This window comes from Ascaphus truei, chromosome 3 (genome assembly GCF_040206685.1).
Source record: "Ascaphus truei isolate aAscTru1 chromosome 3, aAscTru1.hap1, whole genome shotgun sequence".
NCBI classification, from domain to species: Eukaryota; Metazoa; Chordata; class Amphibia; order Anura; family Ascaphidae; genus Ascaphus; species Ascaphus truei.
In genome coordinates, this window is record NC_134485.1 from 425,546,929 (window position 1) to 425,574,874 (window position 27,946).

General features: G+C 47.7%; 1 protein-coding gene across 1 annotated transcript in view; it reads right to left on the minus strand.

Moving 5' to 3' along the window:
- The window catches only part of ARAP1 (ArfGAP with RhoGAP domain, ankyrin repeat and PH domain 1), a 407,404-nt gene that overhangs the window by 222,135 nt on the left and 157,323 nt on the right, over positions 1-27,946 (minus strand). Inside the window, exon 6 of the mRNA XM_075593271.1 lies at positions 16,912-17,067. Within this exon, the coding sequence (XP_075449386.1) occupies positions 16,912-17,067 (156 nt within the window). The remainder of the gene's footprint in view (positions 1-16,911; positions 17,068-27,946) is intronic.

Consider the following 27,946-nt stretch of genomic DNA (forward strand, 5'->3'; position numbering starts at 1 on the left):
TGTCACTGAACGCGGTGTTAGCCGAACGTAACGTCACTTCTTAACACAAACCTCTGTCACTGAACGCGGCGTTAGCGAACGTAACGTCACCTTAACACAAACCTCTGTCACTGAACGCGGCGTTAGCCGAACGTAACGTCACTTTAACACAAACCTCTGTCACTGAACGCGGTGTTAGCCGAACGTAACGTCACTTTAACACAAACCTCTGTCACTGAACGCGGTGTTAGCCGAACGTAACGTCACTTTAACACAAACCTCTGTCACTGAACGCGGTGTTAGCCGAACGTAACGTCACTTTAACACAAACCTCTGTCACTGAACGCGGTCGTTAGCCGAACGTAACGTCACTTTAACACAAACCTCTGTCACTGAACGCGGCGTTAGCCGAACGTAACGTCACTTTAACACAAACCTCTGTCACTGAACGCGGTGTTAGCCGAACGTAACGTCACTTTAACACAAACCTCTGTCACTGAACGCGGTGTTAGCCGAACGTAACGTCACTTTAACACAAACCTCTGTCACTGAACGCGGTCGTTAGCCGAACGTAACGTCACTTTAACACAAACCTCTGTCACTGAACGCGGCGTTAGCCGAACGTAACGTCACTTTAACACAAACCTCTGTCACTGAACGCGGTGTTAGCCGAACGTAACGTCACTTTAACACAAACCTCTGTCACTGAACGCGGTGTTAGCCGAACGTAACGTCACTTTAACACAAACCTCTGTCACTGAACGCGGTGTTAGCCGAACTGTAACGTCACTTTACCACAAACCTCTGTCACTGAACGCGGTGTTAGCCGAACGTAACGTCACTTTAACACAAACCTCTGTCACTGAACGCGGTGTTAGCCGAACGTAACGTCACTTTAACACAAACCTCTGTCACTGAACGCGGTGTTAGCCGAACGTAACGTCACTTTAACACAAACCTCTGTCACTGAACGCGGTGTTAGCCGAACGTAACGTCACTTTAACACAAACCTCTGTCACTGAACGCGGTGTTAGCCGAACGTAACGTCACTTTAACACAAACCTCTGTCACTGAACCGCGGTGTTAGCCGAACGTAACGTCACTTTAACACAAACCTCTGTCACTGAACGCGGCTGTTAGCCGAAACGTAACGTCACTTTAACACAAACCTCTGTCACTGAACGCGGCGTTAGCCTACGAACGTAACGTCACTTTAACACAAACCTCTGTCACTGAACGCGGTGTTAGCCGAACGTAACGTCACTTTTAACACAAACCTCTGTCACTGAACGCGGTGTTAGCCGAACGTAACGTCACTTTAACACAAACCTCTGTCACTGAACGCGGCGTTAGCCGAACGTAACGTCACTTTAACACAAACCTCTGTCACTGAACGCGGTGTTAGCCGAACGTAACGTCACTTTAACACAAACCTCTGTCACTGAACGCGGTGTTAGCCGAACGTAACGTCACTTTAACACAAACCTCTGTCACTGAACGCGGCGTTAGCCGAACGTAACGTCACTTTAACACAAACCTCTGTCACTGAACGCGGTGTTAGCCGAACGTAACGTCACTTTAACACAAACCTCTGTCACTGAACGCGGTGTTAGCCGAACGTAACGTCACTTTAACACAAACCTCTGTCACTGAACGCGGTCGTTAGCCGAACGTAACGTCACTTTAACACAAACCTCTGTCACTGAAACGCGGTGTTAGCCGAACGTAACGTCACTTTAACACAAACCTCTGTCACTGAACGCGTCGTTAGCCGAACGTAACGTCACTTTAACACAAACCTCTGTCACTGAACGCGGTGTTAGCCGAACGTAACGTCACTTTAACACAAACCTCTGTCACTGAACGCGGTGTTAGCCGAAGACGTAACGTCACTTTAACACAAACCTCTGTCACTGAACGCGGTGTTAGCCGAACGTAACGTCACTTTAACACAAACCTCTGTCACTGAACGCGGTGTTAGCCGAACGTAACGTCACTTTAACACAAACCTCTGTCACTGAACGCGGCGTTAGCCGAACGTAACGTCACTTTAACACAAACCTCTGTCACTGAACGCGGTGTTAGCCGAACGTAACGTCACTTAACACAAACCTCTGTCACTGAACGCGGTGTTAGCCGAACGTAACGTCACTTTAACACAAACCTCTGTCACTGAACGCGGTGTTAGCCGAACGTAACGTCACTTTAACACAAACCTCTGTCACTGAACGCGGTGTTAGCCGAACGTAACGTCACTTTACACAAACCTCTGTCACTGAACGCGGTGTTAGCCGAACGTAACGTCACTTTAACACAAACCTCTGTCACTGAACGCGGCGTTAGCCCGAACGTAACGTCACTTTAACACAAACCTCTGTCACTGAACGCGGTGTTAGCCGAACGTAACGTCACTTTAACACAAACCTCTGTCACTGAACGCGGTGTTAGCCGAACGTAACGTCACTTTAACACAAACCTCTGTCACTGAACGCGGCGTTAGCCGAACGTAACGTCACTTTAACACAAACCTCTGTCACTGAACGCGGCGTTAGCCGAACGTAACGTCACTTTAACACAAACCTCTGTCACTGAACGCGGTGTTAGCCGAACGTAACGTCACTTTAACACAAACCTCTGTCACTGAACGCGGCGTTAGCCGACACGTACGTCACTTTAACACAAACCTCTGTCACTGAACGCGGCGTTAGCCGAACGTAACGTCACTTTAACACAAACCTCTGTCACTGAACGCGGTGTTAGCCGAACGTAACGTCACTTTAACACAAACCTCTGTCACTGAACGCGGTGTTAGCCGACGTACGCACTTTAACACAAACCTCTGTCACTGAACGCGGTGTTAGCGTAACGTCACTTTAACACAAACCTCTGTCACTGAACGCGGCGTTAGCTCGAACGTAACGTCACTTTAACACAAACCTCTGTCACTGAACGCGGTGTTAGCCGAACGTAACGTCACTTTAACACAAACCTCTGTCACTGAACGCGGTGTTAGCCGAACGTAACGTCACTTTAACACAAACCTCTGTCACTGAACGCGGTGTTAGCCGAAACGTAACGTCACTTTAACACAAACCTCTGTCACTGAACGCGGGTTAGGACGTCTAGCCCCGAACGTAACGTCACTTTAACACAAACCTCTGTCACTGAACGCGGTGTTAGCCAGAACGTAACGTCACTTTAACACAAACCTCTGTCACTGAACGCGGTGCGTTAGCCGAACGTAACGTCACTTTAACACAAACCTCTGTCACTGAACGCGGCGTTATCCGAACGTAACGTCACTTTAACACAAACTTCTGTCACTGAACGCGGTGTTAGCCGAACGTAACGTCACTTTAACACAAACTCCTCTGTCACTGAACGCGGTGTTAGCCGAACGTAACGTCACTTTAACACAAACCTCTGTCACTGAACGCGGTGTTAGCCGAACGTAACGTCACTTTAACACAAACCTCTGTCACTGAACGCGGCGTTAGCCGAACGTAACGTCACTTTAACACAAACCTCTGTCACTGAACGCGGTGTTAGCCGAACGTAACGTCACTTTAAACACAAACCTCTGTCACTGAACGCGGCGTTAGCCGAACGTAACGTCACTTTAACACAAACCTCTGTCACTGAACGCGGTGTTAGCCGAACGTAACGTCACTTTAACACAAACCTCTGTCACTGAACGCGGCGTTAGCCGAACGTAACGTCACTTTAACACAAACCTCTGTCACTGAACGCGGCGTTAGCCCGAACGTAACGACACTTTAACACAAACCTCTGTCACTGAACGCGGTGTTAGCCGAACGTAACGTCACTTTAACACAAACCTCTGTCACTGAACGCGGTGTTAGCCGAACGTAACGTCACTTTAACACAAACCTCTGTCACTGAACGCGGCGTTAGCCGAACGTAGCGTCACTTTAACACAAACCTCTGTCACTGAACGCGGCGTTAGCCGAACGTAACGTCACTTTAACACAAACCTCTGTCACTGAACGCGGCGTTAGCCGAACGTAACGTCACTTTAACACAAACCTCTGTCACTGAACGCGGTCGTTAGCCGAACGTAACGTCACTTTAACACAAACCTCTGTCACTGAACGCGGCGTTAGCCGAACGTAGCGTCACTTTAACACAAACCTCTGTCACTGAACGCGGCGTTAGCCGAACGTAACGTCACTTTAACACAAACCTCTGTCACTGAACGCGGCGTTAGCCGAACGTAACGTCACTTTAACACAAACCTCTGTCACTGAACGCGGTGTTAGCCGAACGTAACGTCACTTTAACACAAACCTCTGTCACTGAACGCGGTGTTAGCCGAACGTAACGTCACTTTAACACAAACCTCTGTCACTGAACGCGGTGTTAGCCGAACTTAACGTCACTTTAACACAAACCTCTGTCACTGAACGCGGTGTTAGCCGAACGTAACGTCACTTTAACACAAACCTCTGTCACTGAACGCGGTGTTAGCCGAACGTAACGTCACTTTAACACAAACCTCTGTCACTGAACGCGGTGTTAGCCGAACGTAACGTCACTTTAACACAAACCTCTGTCACTGAACGCGGCGTTAAGCCGAATGTAACGTCACTTTAACACAAACCTCTGTCACTGAACGCGGCGTTAGCCGAACGTAACGTCACTTTAACACAAACCTCTGTCACTGAACGCGGTGTTAGCCGAACGTAACGTCACTTTAACACAAACCTCTGTCACTGAACGCGGTGTTAGCCGAACGTAACGTCACTTTAACACAAACCTCTGTCACTGAACGCGGCGTTAGCCGAACGTAACGTCACTTTAACACAAACCTCTGTCACTGAACGCGCCGTTAGCCGAACGTAACGTCACTTTAACACAAACCTCTGTCACTGAACGCGGTGTTAGCCGAACGTAACGTCACTTTAACACAAACCTCTGTCACTGAACGCGGTGTTAGCCGAACGTAACGTCACTTTAACACAAACCTCTGTCACTGAACGCGGTGTTAGCCGAACGTAACGTCACTTTAACACAAACCTCTGTCACTGAACGCGGTGTTAGCCGAACGTAACGTCACTTTAACACAAACCTCTGTCACTGAACGCGGTGTTAGCCGAACGTAACGTCACTTTAACACAAACCTCTGTCACTGAACGCGGCGTTAGCCGAACGTAACGTCACTTTAACACAAACCTCTGTCACTGAACGCGGCGTTAGCCGAATGTAACGTCACTTCAACACAAACCTCTGTCACTGAAACGCGGCGTTAGCCGAACGTAACGTCACTTTAACACAAACCTCTGTCACTGAACGCGGCGTTAGCCGAACGTAACGTCACTTTAACACAAACCTCTGTCACTGAACGCGGTGTTAGCCGAACGTAACGTCACTTTAACACAAACCTCTGTCACTGAACGCGGCGTTAGCCGAACGTAACGTCACTTTAACACAAACCTCTGTCACTGAACGCGGTGTTAGCCGAACGTAACGTCACTTTAACACAAACCTCTGTCACTGAACGCGGTGTTAGCCGAACGTAACGTCACTTTAACACAAACCTGTCACTGAACGCGGTGTTAGCCGAAACGTAACGTCACTTTAACACAAACCTCTGTCACTGAACGCGGCGTTAGCCCGAACGTAACGTCACTTTAACACAAACCTCTGTCACTGAACGCGGCGTTAGCCGAACGTAACGTCACTTTAACACAAACCTCTGTCACTGAACGCGGTGTTAGCCGAACGTAACGTCACTTTAACACAAACCTCTGTCACTGAACGCGGCGTTAGCCGAACGTAACGTCACTTTAACACAAACCTCTGTCACTGAACGCGGTGTTAGCCGAACGTAACGTCACTTTAACACAAACCTCTGTCACTGAACGCGGCGTTAGCCGAACGTAACGTCACTTTAACACAAACCTCTGTCACTGAACGCGGCGTTAGCCGAACGTAACGTCACTTCAACACAAACCTCTGTCACTGAACGCGGCGTTAGCCGAAACGTAACGTCACTTTAACACAAACCTCTGTCACTGAACGCGGTGTTAGCCGAACGTAACGTCACTTTAACACAAACCTCTGTCACTGAACGCGGTGTTTAGCCGAACGTAACGTCACTTTAACACAAACCTCTGTCACTGAACGCGGTGTTAGCCGAAACGTAACGTCACTTCAACACAAACCTCTGTCACTGAACGCGGTGTTAGCCGAAAGTAACGTCACTTTAACACAAACCTCTGTCACTGAACGCGGTGTTAGCCGAAAGTAACGTCACTTTAACACAAACCTCTGTCACTGAACGCGGCGTTAGCCGAACGTAGCGTCACTTTAACACAAACCTCTGTCACTGAACGCGGTGTTAGCCGAACGTAACGTCACTTTAACACAAACCTCTGTCACTGAACGCGGCGTTAGCCGAACGTAACGTCACTTTAAACACAAACCTCTGTCACTGAACGCGGTGTTAGCCGAACGTAACGTCACTTTAACACAAACCTCTGTCACTGAACGCGGTGTTAGCCGAACGTAACGTCACTTTAACACAAACCTCTGTCACTGAACGCGGCGTTAGCCGAAAGTAACGTCACTTTAACACAAACCTCTGTCACTGAACGCGGTGTTAGCCGAAAGTAACGTCACTTTAACACAAACCTCTGTCACTGAACGCGGCGTTAGCCGAACATAACGTCACTTTAACACAAACCTCTGTCACTGAACGCGGTGTTAGCCGAAAGTAACGTCACTTTAACACAAACCTCTGTCACTGAACGCGGTGTTAGCCGAACGTAACGTCACTTTAACACAAACCTCTGTCACTGAACGCGGTGTTAGCCGACGTAACGTCACTTTAACACAAACCTCTGTCACTGAACGCGGTGTTAGCCGAACGTAACGTCACTTTAACACAAACCTCTGTCACTGAACGCGGTGTTAGCCGAACGTAGCGTCACTTTAACACAAACCTCTGTCACTGAACGCGGTGTTAGCCGAACGTAACGTCACTTTAAACACAAACCTCTGTCACTGAACGCGGCGTTAGCCGAACGTAACGTCACTTTAACACAAACCTCTGTCACTGAACGCGGTGTTAGCCGAACGTAACGTCACTTTAACACAAACCTCTGTCACTGAACGCGGTGTTAGGCCGAACGTAACGTCACTTTAACACAAACCTCTGTCACTCAACGCGGTGTTAGCCGAACGTAACGTCACTTTAACACAAACCCTCTGTCACTGAACGCGGTGTTAGCCGAACGTAACGTCACTTTAACACAAACCTCTGTCACTGAACGCGGTGTTAGCCGAACGTAACGTCACTTTAACACAAACCTCTGTCACTGAACGCGGTGTTAGCCGAACGTAACGTCACTTTAACACAAACCTCTGTCACTGAACGCGGCGTTAGCCGAACGTAACGTCACTTTAACACGAAACCTCTGTCACTGAACGCGGCGTTAGCCGAACGTAACGTCACTTTAACACAAACCTCTGTCACTGAACGCGGCGTTAGCCGAACGTAACGTCACTTTAACACAAACCTCTGTCACTGAACGCGGTGTTAGCCGAACGTTCGGTCACTTTAACACAAACCTCTGTCACTGAACGCGGCGTTTAGCCGAACGTAACGTCACTTTAACACAAACCTCTGTCACTGAACGCGGTGTTAGCCGAACGTAACGTCACTTAACACAAACCTCTGTCACTGAACGCGGTGTTAGCCGAACGTAACGTCACTTTAACATAAACCTCTGTCACTGAACGCGGTGTTAGCCGAACGTAACGTCACTTTAACACAAACCTCTGTCACTGAACGCGGTGTTAGCCGAACGTAACGTCACTTTAACACAAACCTCTGTCACTGAACGCGGCGTTAGCCGAACGTAACGTCACTTTAACACAAACCTCTGTCACTGAACGCGGTGTTAGCCGAAACGTAACGTCACTTTAACACAAACCTCTGTCACTGAACGCGGCGTTAGCCGAACGTAACGTCACCTTTAACACAAACCTCTGTCACTGAACGCGGTGTTAGCCGAACGTAACGTCACTTTAACACAAACCTCTGTCACTGAACGCGGTGTTAGCCGAACGACGTAACGTCACTTTAAACACAAACCTCTGTCACTGAACGCGGCGTTAGCCGAACGTAACGTCACTTTAACACAAACCTCTGTCACTGAACGCGGCGTTAGCCGAACGTAACGTCACTTTAACACAAACCTCTGTCACTGAACGCGGCGTTAGCCGAACGTAACGTCACTTTAAACACAAACCTCTGTCACTGAACGGCGGCGTTAGCCGAACGTAACGACACTTTAACACAAACCTCTGTCACTGAACGCGGCGTTAGCCGAACGTAACGTCACTTTAACACAAACCTCTGTCACTGAACGCGGTGTTAGCCGAACGTAACATCACTTTAACACAAACCTCTGTCACTGAACGCGGTGTTAGCCGAACGTAGCGTCACTTTAACACAAACCTCTGTCACTGAACGCGGCGTTAGCCGAACGTAACGTCACTTTAACACAAACCTCTGTCACTGAACGCGGCGTTAGCCGAACGTAACGTCACTTTAACACAAACCTCTGTCACTGAACGCGGCGTTAGCCGAACGTAACGTCACTTTAACACAAACCTCTGTCACTGAACGCGGTGTTAGCCGAACGTAACGTCACTTTAACACAAACCTCTGTCACTGAACGCGGCGTTAGCCGAACGTAACGTCACTTTAACACAAACCTCTGTCACTGAACGCGGCGTTAGCCGAACGTAACGTCACTTTAACACAAACCTCTGTCACTGAACGCGGCGTTAGCCGAACGTAACGTCACTTTAACACAAACCTCTGTCACTGAACGCGGTGTTAGCCGAACGTAACGTCACTTTAACACAAACCTCTGTCACTGAACGCGGTGTTAGCCGAACGTAACGTCACTTTAACACAAACCTCTGTCACTGAACGCGGCGTTAGCCGAACGTAACGTCACTTTAACACAAACCTCTGTCACTGAACGCGGTGTTAGCCGAATGTAACGTCACTTTAACACAAACCTCTGTCACTGAACGCGGTGTTAGCCGAACGTAACGTCACTTTAACACAAACCTCTGTCACTGAACGCGGCGTTAGCCGAACGTAACGTCACTTTAACACAAACCTCTGTCACTGAACGCGGTGTTAGCCGAACGTAACGTCACTTTAACACAAACCTCTGTCACTGAACGCGGTGTTAGCCGAACGTAACGTCACTTTAACACAAACCTCTGTCACTGAACGCGGCGTTAGCCGAACATAACGTCACTTTAACACTAACCTGTCACTGAACGCGGTGTTAGCCGAGCGTAACGTCACTTTAACACAAACCTCTGTCACTGAACGCGGTGTTAGCCGAACATAACGTCACTTTAACACAAACCTCTGTCACTGAACGCGGTGTTAGCCGAACGTAACGTCACTTTAACACAAACCTCTGTCACTGAACGCGGCGTTAGCCGAACGTAACGTCACTTTAACACAAACCTCTGTCACTGAACGCGGTGTTAGCCGAACGTAACGTCACTTTAACACAAACCTCTGTCACTGAAACGCGGGCGTTAGCCGAACGTAACGTCACTTTAACACAAACCTCTGTCACTGAACGCGGTGTTAGCCGAACGTAACGTCACTTTAACACAAACCTCTGTCACTGAACGCGGTGTTAGCCGAACGTAACGTCACTTTAACACAAACCTCTGTCACTGAACGCGGCGTTAGCCCGAACGTAACGTCACTTTAACACAAACCTCTGTCACTGAACGCGGTGTTAGCCGAGACGTAACGTCACTTTAACACAAACCTCTGTCACTGAACGCGGTGTTAGCCGAACGTAACGTCACTTTAACACAAACCTCTGTCACTGAACGCGGCGTTAGCCGAATGTAACGTCACTTTAACACAAACCTCTGTCACTGAACGCGGCGTTAGCCGAACGTAACGTCACTTTAACACAAACCCTCTGTCACTGAACGCGGCGTTAGCCGAACGTAACGTCACTTTAACACAAACCTCTGTCACTGAACGCGGTGTTAGCCGAACGTAACGTCACTTTAACACAAACCTCTGTCACTGAACGCGGTGTTAGCCGAACGTAACGACACTTTAACACAAACCTCTGTCACTGAACGCGGTGTTAGCCGAACGTAACGTCACTTTAACACAAACCTCTGTCACTGAACGCGGTGTTAGCCGAACGTAACGTCACTTTAACACAAAACCTCTGTCACTGAACGCGGTGTTAGCCGAACGTTCCGTCACTTTAACACAAACCTCTGTCACTGAACGCGGTGTTAGCCGAACGTAACGTCACTTTAACACAAACCTCTGTCACTGAACGCGGCGTTAGCCGAACGTAACGTCACTTTAACACAAACCTCTGTCACTGAACGCGGCGATAGCCGAACGTAACGTCACTTTAACACAAACCTCTGTCACTGAACGCGGCGTTAGCCGAACGTAACGACACTTTAACACAAACCTCTGTCACTGAACGCGGTGTTAGCCGAACGTAACGTCACTTTAACACAAACCTCTGTCACTGAACGCGGCGTTAGCCGAACGTAACGTCACTTTAACACAAACCTCGGTCACTGAACGCGGTGTTAGCCGAACGTAACGTCACTTTAACACAAACCTCTGTCACTGAACGCGGTGTTAGCCGAACGTAACGTCACTTTAACACAAACCTCGGTCACTGAACGCGGTGTTAGCCGAACGTAACGTCACTTTAACACAAACCTCTGTCACTGAACGCGGTGTTAGCCGAACGTAACGTCACTTTAACACAAACCTCTGTCACTGAACGCGGCGTTAGCCGAATGTAACGTCACTTTAACACAAACCTCTGTCACTGAACGCGGCGTTAGCCGAACGTAACGTCACTTTAACACAAACCTCTGTCACTGAACGCGGCGTTAGCCGAACGTAACGTCACTTTAACACAAACCTCTGTCACTGAACGCGGTGTTAGCCGAACGTAACGTCACTTTAACACAAACCTCTGTCACTGAACGCGGTGTTAGCCGAACGTAACGTCACTTTAACACAAACCTCTGTCACTGAACGCGGTGTTAGCCGAACGTAACGTCACTTTAACACAAACCTCTGTCACTGAACGCGGTGTTAGCCGAACGTAACGACACTTTAACACAAACCTCTGTCACTGAACGCGGTGTTAGCCGAACGTAACGACACTTTAACACAAACCTCTGTCACTGAACGCGGTGTTAGCCGAACGTAACGTCACTTTAACACAAACCTCTGTCACTGAACGCGGTGTTAGCCGAACGTAACGTCACTTTAACACAAACCTCTGTCACTGAACGCGGTGTAACGTAACGTCACTTTAACACAAACCTCTGTCACTGAACGCGGTGTTAGCCGAACGTAACGTCACTTTAACACAAACCTCTGTCACTGAACGCGGTGTTAGCCGAACGTAACGACACTTTAACACAAACCTCTGTCACTGAACGCGGTGTTAGCCGAACGTAACGACACTTTAACACAAACCTCTGTCACTGAACGCGGTGTTAGCCGAACGTAACGACACTTTAACACAAACCTCTGTCACTGAACGCGGTGTTAGCCGAACATTACATCACTTTAACACAAACGGTGTATCTTCAAAGGACAATGATGTAACGTCAAGCAACAATTTCTCCCGTAAACAGCACAACATTAACTAGCACAAACTTTAGTGACAATGAAATGCAAATTATATGCAAATGATATGCAAATTGTACGCAAAGGATATGCAAAGGAAATGCAAATGATATGCAAATTGTACGTAAAGGATATGCGAAGAAAATGCAAATTATATGCAAAGGATATTCAAATTATATGCAAATGATATGCAAATTAAGCGTTAGCATAAACTTGCAAGTATACTAAAGTGTGTTACGGTTAACGGGAACACTTAACGCATCGTTAGTTAGGTCACACCTAAACGTGATGTTACTCCCATCCAGAACCTGAAATAAGGCAATTGCAGGGCCTACATGGGTGTAACACAGGGGTGCTCAACGCCAGTCCTCAAGACACCCCCACAGGTCATGTTTTCAGGATACCCCTGCTTTAGGTGGCTCAGTCCTGCTTCAGCGCAGGTGGTTCAGTCAGTGGTTCCCTGCTTCAGCACAGGTGGTGCAGTCTTCGACTAAGCCTCTGATTAAGACACCTGTGCTGAAGCAGGGATATCCTTAAAACTGACCTGTTGGGGGGGGGAGTCTTGAAGACTGGAGTTGAGCCCCCTGGTGTAATGCCCCAGTTAGATATAATCAAACAGCAGTGTTATTTTCCAGAGTTAAAGGAACATTTCGTGCTGTTTTTTATTTTATTTACATAGGTATGAAGCAGGGGGTCTCCAGATCTAAACCCCGTTAATTTCAGCTCCGGGGACCCCCTGCTTCCCGCGATAGTTACCTCCAAAGGGGGTGCCAGTATCTCTGCAAAGTTTAAAACTCTGGCGTCTCGCGGGCCAGTAGGAAGCCGAACGTGATGATGTCACGGCTTCCTATTGGCCCTCAGGGCGCGGGAGCCTTGAAACTCCGCCACTACATGAACCCTGCTAGCCGAGCGGAGGCACCCCCTACGGAGGTAAGTATCTCCGGAAGCAAGGGGTCTCCGGAGCTGAATTAATGGCGTTCAACTCCGGAGACCCCCTGCTTCAATCCAATGTAAAAAAAAACAATGAAAACAGCATGGTGTAGAGGGAGAAAGGTGGTGGCCCGGTATTAAAGGGGTTGCACCCCATATGGCCACCCCCTGACCTCACCAGAGAGACAAGAGGTTAACTGGACTGCGGTCCAGGGATGAGGTTTGCACCTTTTTGTTCCTTGAAAATGTATGTTCCCCTGTTCCCATGTTTCATTATAAGCATGTATTTTAATGTTTTAAAGTGCATTTCTGTATCTCCAGTTCTGGAGATCGCAGAGAGTTCATATTTGGCCAATATGTGGAGTCACTGTAGGCATTAAAAACTGGCCAAGGTCGACCCACTGAGCCCACCAGAATGGAATTTATTAATATGTGTAGATATTAAAGTGTATATGTATTTTATTTGGGATCTGTTCTGAAAATGCAGACGCCATCTGCTATGCTAATAGGTCATGATTGCAGATGGCTGAGTAGCCTTAGCACGGTGATCAAAAAGTAACTGCCTTGATTGTTACCCAATGTCTAGGGATTAAGTATTAGTCAATCAACAAACTCTGCCAGTCTGATTGTTGCCTGAGGGCATGGGTTAGTCTGTGTCTCCACGTTAGATAATTGTCCACCAATAGGCTGTGTTCAATGTTAAGAATAGGGTTGCACAGGTATATAAACTGTGTCAACCCTACAGTTTTTAGTTGTGCTGGTATCATCTTGAATGTCCGTGGATTGCTGGAGTTATGCTTCTGATTCCATCTTGAATATCACATGACTGTTGGAGAATTGCTATTGCATACTTCTCCATCCCCCCAACCCTAAGTAAGTGTTATCTTCTTGTCTGTTAATTGCACTATATTGCTGTGTTCACCTTATTTAAGGAATAAATTGTATTTTATTATATCTAAGCCTCGTTCAGTTCAACCCAGATATTTGGTGTTCATTATATCTTGTCATAAACTACCGTGACACATGGGTTGCAGGTTTAATCCCCCCGTCCTCTTTCTCTCCGTTTCAGCAATAGTCCTATTTTTGGGGTTTGTATAAGGGAAACGCCAAGACTGGCGTAACGCAATGTTATTGGGAGTGACCGTGACTCTGTGCTACAATACCGTGACGTTAAGCCTACGCTAAGGAGATGTAGCACAGGCATTATTTTAACATATTTTTTGGCTTTGAGGATACCATGATAAATCAGGGAGCATAACGTCCGGTCCTGTTTCAGGTAACAAGGGTCATGTATGAGCCCTGATTTATCCGAGCTTTGTGGAACTGGGCTGAAGTGGAAATACACATTGTGGTGCCATCGCTGTCCTCTAGGGGCTGAATAGGGCAGCTATAAGACTTTTGCAGCACATGGAGTTAATCCTCCTTGGAATGGCTGTTCAGGTGCTAACTAATGAAGCTAATTAGCCTGCTCAGAATAGTCAGGAAGTGCTTTAAAAGGATGGAAGCTGCAAGGCACAGGGAGACTGTTTTTCCCCAGAGAAGGGGGGGGGAGGGAGACAGAGGAGCTCCCCAGCTAACGGAGGCTGGTTAAAAGAAGCTGGTAAAGAATGAAAGACACTGCCGAGACAGAGCTGTGCTGAAGCAGGGATGTCTGCGCCAACACCTGGACTTGCAGATAAGCCAAACCCTTATTTGCTGTATACAGAGACTTTATATGCTCAGCATTAATAATATCTGTTTGGGGTGGAATGAGCTTAGCTATCCATCCGGTTTAGTAAGGGTTGGAGCTGAATGTGTAGTTAGCTTTCCTAATGGAAATAGGATTTGATTTTATTATTTGTTTTTTCTTAAAGGGACGGTGGACCCGTTGTTTATTTAATCCCTGTAAATAAACCACTGCTTAGAAAATCCAGTGTTTCCGGGCTTAACTTGGGACAAAGGAGACTGCAATGTGTTGTGGGCATCACAACATTTAAACTAGCCGTAAAATATGCTTGCTGACATCCTGCAATAAATGTTCTTTACTGAGCCCACATCAAATAGAAATCTGACACCTAAGAATAATTCATTAGTAGATGGTGCTGACAGAGCTAGAATTTATCAAAGCGTTTCTGTACAAAGAGAAGCCGTTTTTACTGTCTGTTTGTGTAGGTGCTGTACAGTTTCATAGTGGCGAACAGTCATCAAGAGCAAACTGCTCACAGTGCAATTGGTAAGTGCACCGAAGTGGTATAAAACATGTAACGTGGAGAACGGCTTTCATACAATACACGGCCAGAAGAAATGCTGCTCCTCTCAATACCTTCCAAGAAGCCCCCAAACTAATTCCAAAACCTCAACAGGAGCACAAATTCTCTCTGGATGTAAAGAGAAAAGGGGGATAAATGTTTAAAATAGAGCACAGTATTGGAAGATGATCCATACACTCACATGTGGAGATGATTTTTCAGGCCTTTTCCATATAGTATGGGCAGTGTTGCACCACTGCGGGTTTCACCCGGAGACTATGGGTTTTCGCCACATATCTCCGGGCTACAGGTTTACGTAGTAGACCTCAGGGTGGGCGGCGGTGGCAATGTCTCCCGGCATCCTCGGCGTCCTCCTGGCATCTCCCCCTGCAACTACTGCCAATATGGCTGCACAGCGTCAAATGGTACCGCGTTGCCATGCCAACTGGAACGCTATGTGACGTAACAGCATCACGTGACGCTCGTTGCCATGACAAGATGCTGTCACGCGGCACCACGTTGTCATCACGTGACGCCTAGGCGCCATAAGGTGTCCCGTTGTCATGGCAAATTGACGCCATGTGATGACGCAACATCACGTAGCGTCCCGTTGTCATGGCAACACGACACCATTTGATGCTGCGCAGCCAAATTGAAGGGAGTTGCAGGGGGAGATGTCCAAGAGGACACCGCTGAAGGTAAGTGCAACATTTAAACAAATGTCTCCAGGTTGGCCTTCAGTAGAAGGTGGCAACCCTGAGTATGGAGCATGGCCTTCTGCGATCTTCTTAGGATGCTTCAAAAGACAAAGGACATGCATAATGCAAAGATATCTTTTACTATCAAATATTAAAATATTGATCAGGAACACTCACAAACGGACCCAATAAATGGGCATCAGTAACACGAAACGGACGGCGTCTCCAAACTGATCTTCTACACCAAAGTGTTGGACCCTCACCCCCTCTGATCTTTCTTGGCGTCCTCAGTTCGGTCGCACAACCCCCAACGGAGTCAGATGACGTCAGTTCCGCGCTCGCAATGGGAATCCTCACGTTCTCTCCTGTGGTTCCTGCCACTTGCCCTACGTGAGTAGGTAATTCCCTGAGGAAGCCGAGTACACCGCGAAACACATACGGCAAGTGGCACGAACCACACACACAGGAGAGGAGAGAATGTGGGGATTCCCATTGCGAGCGCGGAAGTGAAGTCATCTGATTGCCCCATATTATATTGCAAATGCCTGAAAATTATCCTACTGTACACGTGAGTGTATTGATCACCTTCCAGTACTGCGTGCTCTATTTTAAACGCCCTGCACTATTATCCTCCTTTTCTTTTTAAATTACATCCCGAGAGAATTAGCGCTCGTGTTGTTGTTTTGGAAGCTGTACATTTTAATACACTATATTGGTTATTTTAGATCTACTTACTGTAGTTTATTACCGTCCGAGGAAACTGTATTGATTGTTTGCTTTTATAAGACATCTCCAGCAAGTCCTCCCAAAGTGCATTAAGAAAGCCCTAAACAAATGTGGTTTTATGGTTCACTGGCTCACGCACCAATAATAATATTTCTACGCGGCATATTACATGTGAAAACAGGGGCTAAATGATGCAAGTTTGGAAATCTGTCCGTGACACATAGATACACGCGTGTTCCATGTCTTCTATGTACCCTATTTATTAACTCATAGATTCTACTAGAACAGAACCTATGGTTACACCCCTATGGTTACACCCCTATGGTTACACCCCTATGGTTACACCTTGCTGCTTGTGCCTACCCCAAGTAATGGATTCTGGAATTATGTGACAATGATCAGACCGCTTCTCCCTGCAAAACGTTGTGATTCAGGAATGATGAATACCCCCTGCTACTTGTGCTTCTGCTTTCTAACCTCAGTCCCTGGCTGATATCTACATTTTAATGATCTGCTGTTGCTTTTATCCCCTTTTACTACAGTTCAGGTGATTGCATGTAGTGCTCCCTACTCACCCCTTTAACCCAACATGCTCAACGTGTGGACACCTGCACCCACAACTGGCAGCCGGAATCGCCGTACTCACCCCTGTGGTGGATTCTTGTCCAGCCACCCGGCTTTGATGACCGGGGAGTGGGAGGACGATTCAGTCTCGTCCATGACACCGCTGTGCGAGCTGGAGATCCCTGATGACAGAGAGCCACTGGATTTCCGCGTGCTGAGGTCACTGTCGCTCAGATAGCTGGGGACAAGAACAGGGGACAAGATGGGAAAATGTCACAGGCCGTAGCTGGTGATGCACAGGCTGGAGGTTAACTTTCTGGTCCAGCCATTGACAATGTTAGAATGTCCCAAGCAGTAAAGCAAACACAGATAAGGATTCTTGACCAAGCCAGGAGTAGATGGAGCTGGCATTGACAATATAAAGATTAAGTTGTATTGTATGTCTTTATTTATATAGCGCCATTAATGTACATAGCGCTTCACAGTAGTAGTACACGTGACAATCATATAAATAACAAATAATATAAATAGCGGGTCATGGGAATAAGTGCTTCAGACATAAACGTAACATTTAGGAAGAGGAGTCCCTGCTCCGAGGGCTTACAGTCTAATTGGTATGTAGGAGGAACGTACAGAGACAGTAGGAGGGCATTTTGGTAAGTGCGTCTACAGGGGGCCAAACTTTATGTATCATGTGTCTAGTAATATCTATGGTGCTATTCATACGCTTCTTTAAGCAGGTGTGTCTTGAGGTGGGTCTTAAAGGTGGATAGAGAGGGTGCTAGTTGGGTATTGAGGGAAAGGGAATTCCAGAGGTGTGGGGCAGTCAGTAAGAAAGGTTTAAGGTGGGAGAGGGCTTTAGATACAAAGGGGGTAGAGAGAAGACATCCTTGAGAAGACCGCAAGAGTCGGGATGGTGCATAGCGAGAAATTAGGGCTGAGATGTAAGGAGGAGAAGTTAATGACACACTCACGGACTTGAGATCAAAAGGAATAATGTATTTGGTAAGTAGGATCAACGTTTCAGTCCCAGTATGATCTTCTTCATGAATGACTTCACAAATACGTTATTCTTTTTCATCACAAGTCCATGAGAGGGCCATCGACTTCATGTTTATCCAGCACCAGTGATACCTGCGGCAGTAAAACCTGAGATTAGTGTGAGTGCTCTTAATCTACAGATGTAGCAAGACCGCGGCCCCGACCGATTAACACTGCCACTGAGAAGCATGGACCCCCGCAGCTCCACAGCGGCAGACACTTTGTATGTACTTGGGGGTGGGAATTTGTTTGTATGTATTTTGTGAGAGGGATTGTGTGTGTAGGGGGAGGGAATGAGTGTGAGGAGGGGGAGATTGAGTGAGAGTGGGGTAATTGATGGACGGGAGGATGAGTGAGAGGAGAGAAGGGGTGAGGGATTGAGTGAGTGAGGAAGAGTGAGATAAAGTGGAGAGAGAGACATGGGAGCCGGGGGGGCAGGGGCAGAGGGAATGAGTGTGAGGAGGGGGGATTGAGTGAGAGTTGGGTAATTGATGGCTGGGGAGGGAGAGTGAGAGGAGAGAGGGGTTGAGGTAGTGAGTGTGAGGAGGGGGGATTGAGTGAGAGTTGGGTAATTGATGGATGAGGAGGGAGAGTGAGAGGAGAGAGGGGCTGAGGTAGTGAGTGTGAGGAGGGGGATTGAGTGAGAGTTGGGTAATTGATGGATGGGGAGGGAGAGTGAGAGGAGAGAGGGGCTGAGGTAGTGAGTGTGAGGAGGTGGGATTGAGTGAGAGTTGGGTAATTGATGGATGGGGAGCGAGAGTGAGAGGAGAGAGGGGCTGAGGTAGTGAGTGAAGAAGAGAGGGAGTAACAGTGAGATGGAGAGGAGAGAAAAACATGGGAGCCAATGATTGTGAGCCAGGGGGATTGAGTGAGAGTGGGGTATTTGATGGAGGGGTAATTGATGGAGGGGGGGAGAGTGAGAGGGGGTGAGTGAGCGAGGAAGAGGGAGTGAGACGAAGGAAAGAGAAATACATGGGAAAGGGGGGAATAGAGGGGGCTCGCGATTTGTGAAATTGGGGGGCTCACAAGACTGCCGACACAGGGGGGGTGGCCTGGTCATAACTCTAGTCCTGGGCCCCAGGACATCTGTCTGCAGCTTTGTGTGTATGTATGTACATCTTTATTTATATAGCGCCATCCATGTACATCGCACGTCACAGCAGTAATACACGCGACATAATAATATAACACATAGTGGGAATAAGCGCTTCAGACATGACACTAACAATAGGAATGGGAGTCCCTGTTCCGAAGAGCTTACAACCTAAGTGGTAATTAGGAAGAACTTACAGAGAAAGTAGGAGGGTGTTCTGGTAAGTGTGTCTGCAAGGGGTCCAGACCAGTGCATCTGAGATATATAATATCAGCCAGCAGAGCTACCCATATGCTTCATTAAAGGTGTGTTTTTAGATAGGTCTTAAAGGTGGATAGAGAGGGTGCTAGTCGGGGATTGAGGGGAAGGGCATTCCAGGTGTGGGGCAGTCAGTGAGAGATTTAAGGCGGGGGAGGGCTTTAGATACAAAATGGGCAAAGAGAAGACATCCTTGAGCTGAACACAAGAGTCGGGATGGTGTATAGCGAGAAATTAGGGCTGAGATGTAAGGAGGAGCAGAAGAGTGTAAAGCTTTAAAAGTGAGGAGGAGAATTGAGTGTTAGATACGGGATTTGATCGGAAGCCAGGAGAGGGATTTCATGAGGGGAGATGCTGAGACAGATCTAGGAAAGAGTAGTGTGATTCTAGCAGCAGCGTTTAGGATAGATTCTAGGGGAGACAGGTGAGAGGCAGGAAGGCCAGACAGCAGGAGGTTACAATAGTCAAGGCAGGAGAGAATTAGGGCCTACATTAGCATTTTAGAAGTAGAGGGACAGACGAAACGGCGAATCTTTGCAATGTTACGGAGGTATAAACAACAGTCTTTAGCTACATTGTGAATGTGAGCGGACAATGTGAGGGAGGAGTCAAATGTGACCCCTAGGCAGCGTGCTTGTGATAATGTGTGTATGATATTGCTGCAAACAGTAATATAGAAGGGGGCAGTAGGGCCAGGCTGTGTCTGTAAGTCTCTCAACATAAGTAAGCTCTTTGGGGAAGGGTCTTAATGTACATTATTTACCTATTACAATGTTGTAAAGCGCTGCGTACATGGTTGACTCTATATAAATAAAATTATACATACTGTGTGTTCAACAAGCGTTGGCACAGGCAAATCCCCCTCTCTCCCCCTCCCCTTATCATTATTACCTGTCTGATAAGGACAGGGTTGGGATAAGGGTAAAGAAAAAATGAGATTGACAAACACTTCCCCAATCAAACGCCCATTAAAAAAAAGTAAAAATGCAATTTGTGGTTCATTTCCTTGAGAACAAAAGCAGACAAATATTGGCTCTTAGCATTTGTTCTGGGAAGCCAATTGTTCCATTCTTGACAAAAGGTCGTTTTTCGGCCATGTACTGTACATGGAACTGCGCTTTTACAGAAGTCTATCCACCAACCCCAGTTATCTCACATCTGCTCCTACAATGCACATCATGCCACCAGAATCCAGGAGAAGACCACCCACAGAACATCAATACCAGTAGAGGGAGGGAGTAGGGGCTATGGGACCTTTTATTGCACCAAGAAGTCGTTGATATGTTACAAGCTTTCCCACCTCTCAGGGTCAGGATAACCCGATGAAGGACCCTGAGAGGTTGGAAAGCTTGTACTGTAACATATCAACTACTTGTTGGTGCAATAAAAGGTATCATACCACCTACCCCCTCTCCCTACTTTGTTACTACATGGAAGAAAGGACCAACACGGCTCCCCACCCTTCTTTGCCTATTTGTTAATGCTGCAATATTTTTGTTACATTGTTATTGTACAGCACCGAGGAACTTACTGACACCTCAGAATTACATTATAAATATATATATATATATATATATATATATATATATATATATATATATATATATAGTAGGTTCCGTTCCAGGATGCCGCCGGAAAGCGAAAATCGCCGAAAAGAGGAACATAGCATTTGCTATGTCCACCGGTGATTTTCCGTGTCTCCTACCCCTTCTGCGCATGCGCAGGCTCGGCAGTCCCACTTCGGCGCATGGGAGAACTCGGCTGCTCCCCCTTCTGCGCATGTGCGGACATGGCGGCCCCCTTCTTGGTACCGCCGTATTGGCGGATCGCCGAGAAGCGGCGCCCTACTGTATACAGAGGTACTCCTCAGGGAGAAGGATAGACCCTCCCCCATCTCGCGGATTCGCAACCATGGGCGGTGCTCCCGCTGGTGCGTTGGGTGGCAGTAACATTGGCAACATCTGAATATCTGCATTTATATCACTTTTTGTAAATATAACAAAAATAGGATGTTAAATTCTCTCTCATGTGCATTTAACACACAATCAGTTCTCTGGTGCGGGGGACATACGGATAATTCAAATGGTGTATCAGACTTTGTCAATGCTCTCTCGCATTACCCACATCAGCGCCACAGGAGTCTGTAATGCAGAGTATAGTGTGTGCGCCTGTGCGAACGCACGGGCACGTGACGCACACTTTTTGTGTGTATAGAGTCCGTGCGACAGGCTGGAAAGGTAGTGTGTGTGTATGTGTGTGTGTGTGTGTGTGTGTGTGTGTGTGTGTGTGTGTGTGTATATGTGTGTGTGTATGTGTGTGTGTTATATATACGTTTTAAATAAATAAATACGTTAATAAATTATTTATTAACATTGTACATACATACACATATGCATACATGCATACACACATACATACATACATACATGCATGCATACATACATACATACATACATACATATACATGCATACATACATATACATACATATACATACATTTCAGCGGCGGTAGCGGCACAAATTCTTTATTTTACTCATCTTCCCCCCTCTCAGCGGGTTCCACGGACACTGCCCTGCCCGCGCGCGGCACCATTATAGAAAGGCTGACTAACCACAGCCAACTAGAACTTCCACGCATGCGCACAGCGTAGCAAGCCGCGCGCACTATAGAACAGCCCTAATGTTGCTAACTTGACTAGATGTCACCACGACTCTTTGATCGGGGCTTTGTTTTCTAGATAGGGTGTGAATCCTCACCCAAGAGGGCACCCTGCCAATGGGTCTCAGTGGAGGTAGGAACGGCCGGCAGCTAGGCAATGGGTTGCCACAGATAGTGACAAAGTGGAAAGAAGGTGCCTCTTTGGGGGATGCTGCCTGAGCCCCCCACAGAAGATGTTTGTTAATGACTCATGTGAATAAAGTTGTGGGAAAGTTCCTGGCAACCTTCTCTTGTCTGCTTACCGCACCAGCCCTGCACGACTGCCAGCACCCTGAGAACAAGGTAACAAAGACCCTGAACAGACCTCAGACACTTTGGTGTGGCCCTCTTCTGCTAGCCGGGGGAAGAGGTGGTACATTACGTGGCAGTAACTCATGATGAGGTTGGAAAAAGACGTACGTCCATCAAGTTCAACCTATGCTAAATTTAGACAACAGATACTTTATCCTATAATTGTATTGCAGTATACTAATTCAGAGGAAGGCAAACACAAAACCCAGTGTTATATCATCCAATGACATCTCATACGGGGGAAAATAAATTCCTTCCTGACTCCAATATTAGCAAATCAGATTTGCTCCCTGAATCAACATCCTTCCCAAACATTAAAAAACTTTAAGCAGTATTTATGCTGTAGAAATGCTAGAATAAGTAAAAAAAAATTAAAAGGAATATAAGTATTTGAATTCGGTGTGAAAATAAAAAGGCAGTGGTACTTTATACACAGTAGTGCCTTCAACCACTGATTATCAGTCTGTGTGAAGAACAACAAAAAAGTAACATACCCATACATTACCGGGTTTAAAACAATATGTCATTGTGACGGGAGGGGGTAACCAGGCTCTTTAATAAAAGGTCAAGCCTGTTTTGGTTACCCCTGATTCGTGTATAAGGATCCAAGAGAGTTAGCTCTTGGGCCCAGTAGCAATGTACCTTTCTGTTGCACTGTATGTAATAAAAAGTATTTTTTGTGTTTTTCCCTTTCTGGATAGGCCAGCGATCAGGGATTGCTGGGGGATGAGTTTCAAGGGGGTATTTGCGGAGGAACCGTTCACAGAATGTGCCTAGGAGGTTGGAGTCCGGAGTTGTCAATTCCCCTATAAATATATCCGGGAATCATGCCCGATTCTCAGATACATGTAGGCACATTGTCCCGGCAATATCTCCCCTTGAAAACACAAGCGCTACTCACCACTAGGCTACCCTGCTTCAGCACAGCCCAGAAAGGAGAATGAGGCACAGGGATACAACAGGTACAGTATTCATGTAGCTGAGGGAATCCCTAAGTTAAGGGGGGGTACACCAGCTAGTGCTCAGGTGACACACAACCAGTATAGGGTTTGTGGGTGCCCCAACCATATATGAGGTTGTGATGGGACTCAGAGTCCAAACTGAGTCCAAAGGAAAGTGTGTGGGGAATAAGGCAGATAGAAATTAAACTACAATATTGTTCCTCTTCTGTCCCCTGTGCCCAGAGACTCAGAAGTATATTAAAATATACCTTAATGTATTAAAATATACTTTGATGTAGTGTAATGTGCTTTTACATTCGGAACCGATGTCCAAACAGGCAGCCCGAGCTAACCCATAGGCGCCGGCAAGTCTGCTGGACATCGGAGTCCCAAGCAGCCAGAGGATGCCCAGAGGTGTGAATAGCATTTGGTCAGCGGGGAAACCAGGTCCGGAGATCAACGGCAGTCCTCCGGGATGCCACTTGCTCTGCCAGACCTGGTGGAGCCTGCCCAGCGGGTGGCATTGGGATAGTCAGGGAGAGCAGTGGCAGGCGTGCGCATGTCTCTTGGCTATTTCGGATTTCCCGCTGACCCGGCTTGGCTCTGATTGGTTGCTTGGGAAAGTTCCCACGCGTTGATTGGCCGCTGAGTTTTGTGAATGAAACTCAGAATACTATAAGAGTCTGTGAGCCAATTAGATGGTTGTCCTCCGGTAGCAAGAGCGTGGAGGGGCTTTTCAAAGTTATTTCTGTGCGAATAGCAGAGCAACCGGCTTCGATTTCAAGCCTGAAAAGCCGGCCCGCCAGAGTCAAAGTCCCGACTTTTGTGCCCAAGTTCTCAGAAACGATCGTAGCGAAGGCGGCTGGAATTTTATGCCGATTTGGGTTCCAGGAGATTTGGGATGACACGGTCAGGAGAGACCAAGTTCTCAGAAGAGAACGTAGCGGGGGCGTATGGAATTTTATGCCGATTTGGGTTCCAGGAGATTTGGGCTAACTCACGGTCAGGAGGGACCCAGTTCTCAGAAGAGAACGTAGCGGTTGCGTATGGCATTTTATGCCGATTTGGGTTCCAGGAGATTTGGGCTAACTCACGGTCAGGAGAGACCAAGTTCTCAGAAGAGAACGTAGCAGTGGCGTATGGAATTTTATGCCGATTTGGGTTCCAGGAGATTCCGGGCTAAGTCCCGGTCAGGGTAAAACTCTCCCAAAGGGTTCCCTGCACCTAGGAAAGTCTAGTTTTCTACCCCAGTCCCAAAGTAAGTGTGTCTTTTTGTCTGTATATTGTGTATCGTTGGGTGTAAGTGAATTTATGCCAAAATAAATTACAATTTATTTAATTACCTTGTTTTGCTCAATAAATGATCCCGGTAAAAAGGTGTAAATAACCTGGTCTCCCGTGACAGTTATACATAGCGCTGACCAGGTACGCAGCGCTGTGCATAGAATATTGCCGGTATGGTGAGTCCCCGTCCCACACCCCTATATGATTTTTGGGGCCTGAGGCACAAGAAGTTAAAAAGTGACCTAGCGCCAACACTGGGGTTAGAGGATGCCAGGCAGCTAATACAATACGGTAAAGAGGTCCCTACCCCGAAGAGCTTACAATCTAAAGGCCACAACTGGTAGAGTGGAAGCAGGTGGAGCGACGTTTACAGAACAGGGAAGGTGTGCAGCAAACAAGATGTGGTCGTTACAATAGGCCCCGTTATATCAGCTAACATGAACCAGGGGCATCCCATCTGCACCCCTCTCCTCCATCCACCCCCCACCCCAACAGCACACAGGACCCACTTACGGGCGCGTGATCCATCCGTTCCTCCTCTGGAGCGGCTTCATCTCTCCCTCTCTCCTCTGCACTTCCTGTACAGACTGCCTCTTTCCCCAAACCTGTCTGTCCAGTTACACGGGCATCTCCTATCTACATCAGGGAGCTGCGGGTACGCCATGCGCCATTAACCCCCTGTGTGCACTGCAGAGATAGGCCTGGCCAAACCCGCTGCAAAGCATCCGGAGGGCCAGTCATGCAGAGGCTGCAGGGGGGGGGGGGGGCGATTTTACCCGTTTTCCTGGCACCGCAGATGTTGGGTTACTCTTTCATAGTCACCTCGCTACGGGCATTAAAGTGCTGCCCCATACAATGTTACAGGTGCACTGCATTCCTGCCACGTGTCACAGCAGGGCCCCCCCCAAGGTATAGACTGGGCTCCCCCACTTCAAAGGCAGCGCCTGTACCGAAAAACCTCCCAGCTTCCGCTTCTTCTCGCTTTCTCCCAGACTTCGTTTTACTGAAATATGAACCAGGGAACTGAAAATATGTCCGTTCATCACGCAGAAAAACATTGAACAGGGAGAAAGAGAGGGAATTGGAGACCGAGTCCCACAAGCAGCGGTTTGGGGTTTCACATTGAACATGTGGAAGCTACCTGTTAAAAAAAAAAAAAGGGGGCACTTTGCACTGGATGGACATTATGATTTTGCCTGACGAAGGGTCCGGGGGCGTTGAAACGTTGCTGTATTCTGCGTGTAACTGTGTGTCTGCTGACGTCTCCTTTCCTTGTGTGTGCTGATCTTTCTGTACTGTTGCTGGGTTTTTGGGGGAGACATTGAAGAAGATACTTGGCCAGACTAAAAGGAACGCGCAGGTGTCATTTTCTCTTGTGTATTTGCGGAGTGCTGATCCGGTATGAGGGGTTTTTTTTTTAGAGATATTTTGTTGTAACCATTTATCTGCCAGAGTTGCCAGCAAAGCAAAGAGCCGGGTGGGAGGGGGGGCTCAATTAGATATACAGAGATCTATTGTAAGAATGTGAGATCCATGAGATCCAACAGATCACGCGAAACCCCGGAACTCTTTTACAGAAACCAAACCAGCCACACGTTTGCTATGAAGGTATTCCCAGCGCACACACAACCTTTTGTAATAACAATGTCATAATGTGACTTCCTTAAACTAATCTAACTGTGCCAATACCAAAGATTTGGCCAATTTTGGAAATTAATTACAAATTGCCTTCGCAGGGGCCGCGGTGAGGGTAGGTGGGGTGTGGTGCCTGCGCGAACTCTTGTTGAACACACCGTGAGATCACACGAGAAAGGGGAATAGCCACCGGAGGAAATGAAACCCCTTCTAAGTGTCAGCTCACCCCTGTTTACAAACTCGGCCTGCACAGGGCAGTGGGGTGTCGCCGAAGGAAATCTGTACTGGCGGGTCCCAGGCCGGGATCATTTATTTTCTCTATCAAAACAACGGAAAATATAACCAAAACAAGGGCGGGGACTGCCTGCTCCCACCCCTGCCCTCAGCCTAAATACCCCCCCACGACAACCCTTCCAGACCACTTAACCCCTGGCTGCACAGAAAGCGCAGCGCTGCTCTCAGCTTTGTGAGCGATCGCCTGCTGAGTCGGCAACAAGATGGATTAATTAGGGGTTCGTGGAACAAATATTTTCTAGTAGGGGAGCACAGTATGAAAAATGGATCCGCTGGCATATATATATTTATATTCTCTCACTCACTCACTCTCACTCTCTCTCACTCTCTCTCACTCACAAGACAGAAATGGGTAAAACAGCAGGTGGCTCAGTGAGTAAAGACACTGACTGATAACAACAACACTGAGTGTGCAGCAGGGGAGCCTGGTTCAGTTCCCAGTGTCGGCTCCTTGTGACCTTGGGGAAGTCACTTTATCTCCCTGTGCCTCAGGCACCAAAACCATAGATTGTAAGCTCTAAGCCTGTGTACATCGCTGCGTACACTGTCAGCGCTCTACAAGGAAAACCAATGAGAGAGCAGCAGTGATCCCCGAGGTTGCGCTGCTTCAGACACCCGACAGGAATGTCGTATTTCGCCGGATATTCTCGCCACGCACGGATTGCGCAGAGGTTCGTAATGAATCACAGTGGTAATGTTTGTGTACACACGCTGTGCCTCTAACACAGGGGGGCTCAAGCCCTCCAACAGGTCAGGTTTTCAGGATATCCCAGCTTCAGCACAGGTGGCTCAATCTGTGCTGAGCCACCTGTGCTGAAGCAGGGATATCCTGAAAACCTGGCTTGAGGACTGGAGTTGAGCCCCTCTGCTCTAACCCCCTAGATCCTGTTTTATGTTATATCTTTAACCCTGCGTGCGCCCCCAATGCCTTAACCTGCGCATCATAAGGGGCCGGACGCCAGTGTCCCTATTACGTACAGAGAGGGTACGTCACAGATTAAATACTCCTTTTCTGGGGGGGGGGGGAGGATATCGTATTTACAGCGAGCAGAAGGGTAGCCCCCTCTACTGCTTCCATTCACTTCCTGTGAGGGGTTCTGCCCGTGACCTAGTGTTCGCTACGCCATGTCATCGCGTGGCTGAGATCCGGAACACCCCGTGGCACTCGCAGGGTTAAAGGGGGGTTATGAAACACAGGCACGCTCTGTTTATTGGGAGGAATCGGTCGCGGGCGTTACAATGATATTCACAGATCTGTACCCGCGTTGCGACACATGTATGTATGTTTGTCTTTATTTATATAGTGCTCACAGTGTACTCAGCGCTTTACAAAAGAGGCACGAGTCCCTGTCCCGCAGAGCACACAATCTATGGTTTTCATGCCTGAGGCACAGGGAGATAAAGTGACTTGCCCAAGGTCACACGGGGCTGATACCAGGTGCCCCCGCTTCACACTCAGTGGCCTGGTTTACAAAGCTAGTGTCGTTACTCAATGAGCCGCTCCTTCAGGACAGGAATTGACCCAGAGAGCTTACAATCTAAGTTACTGCTGGCATTGTAC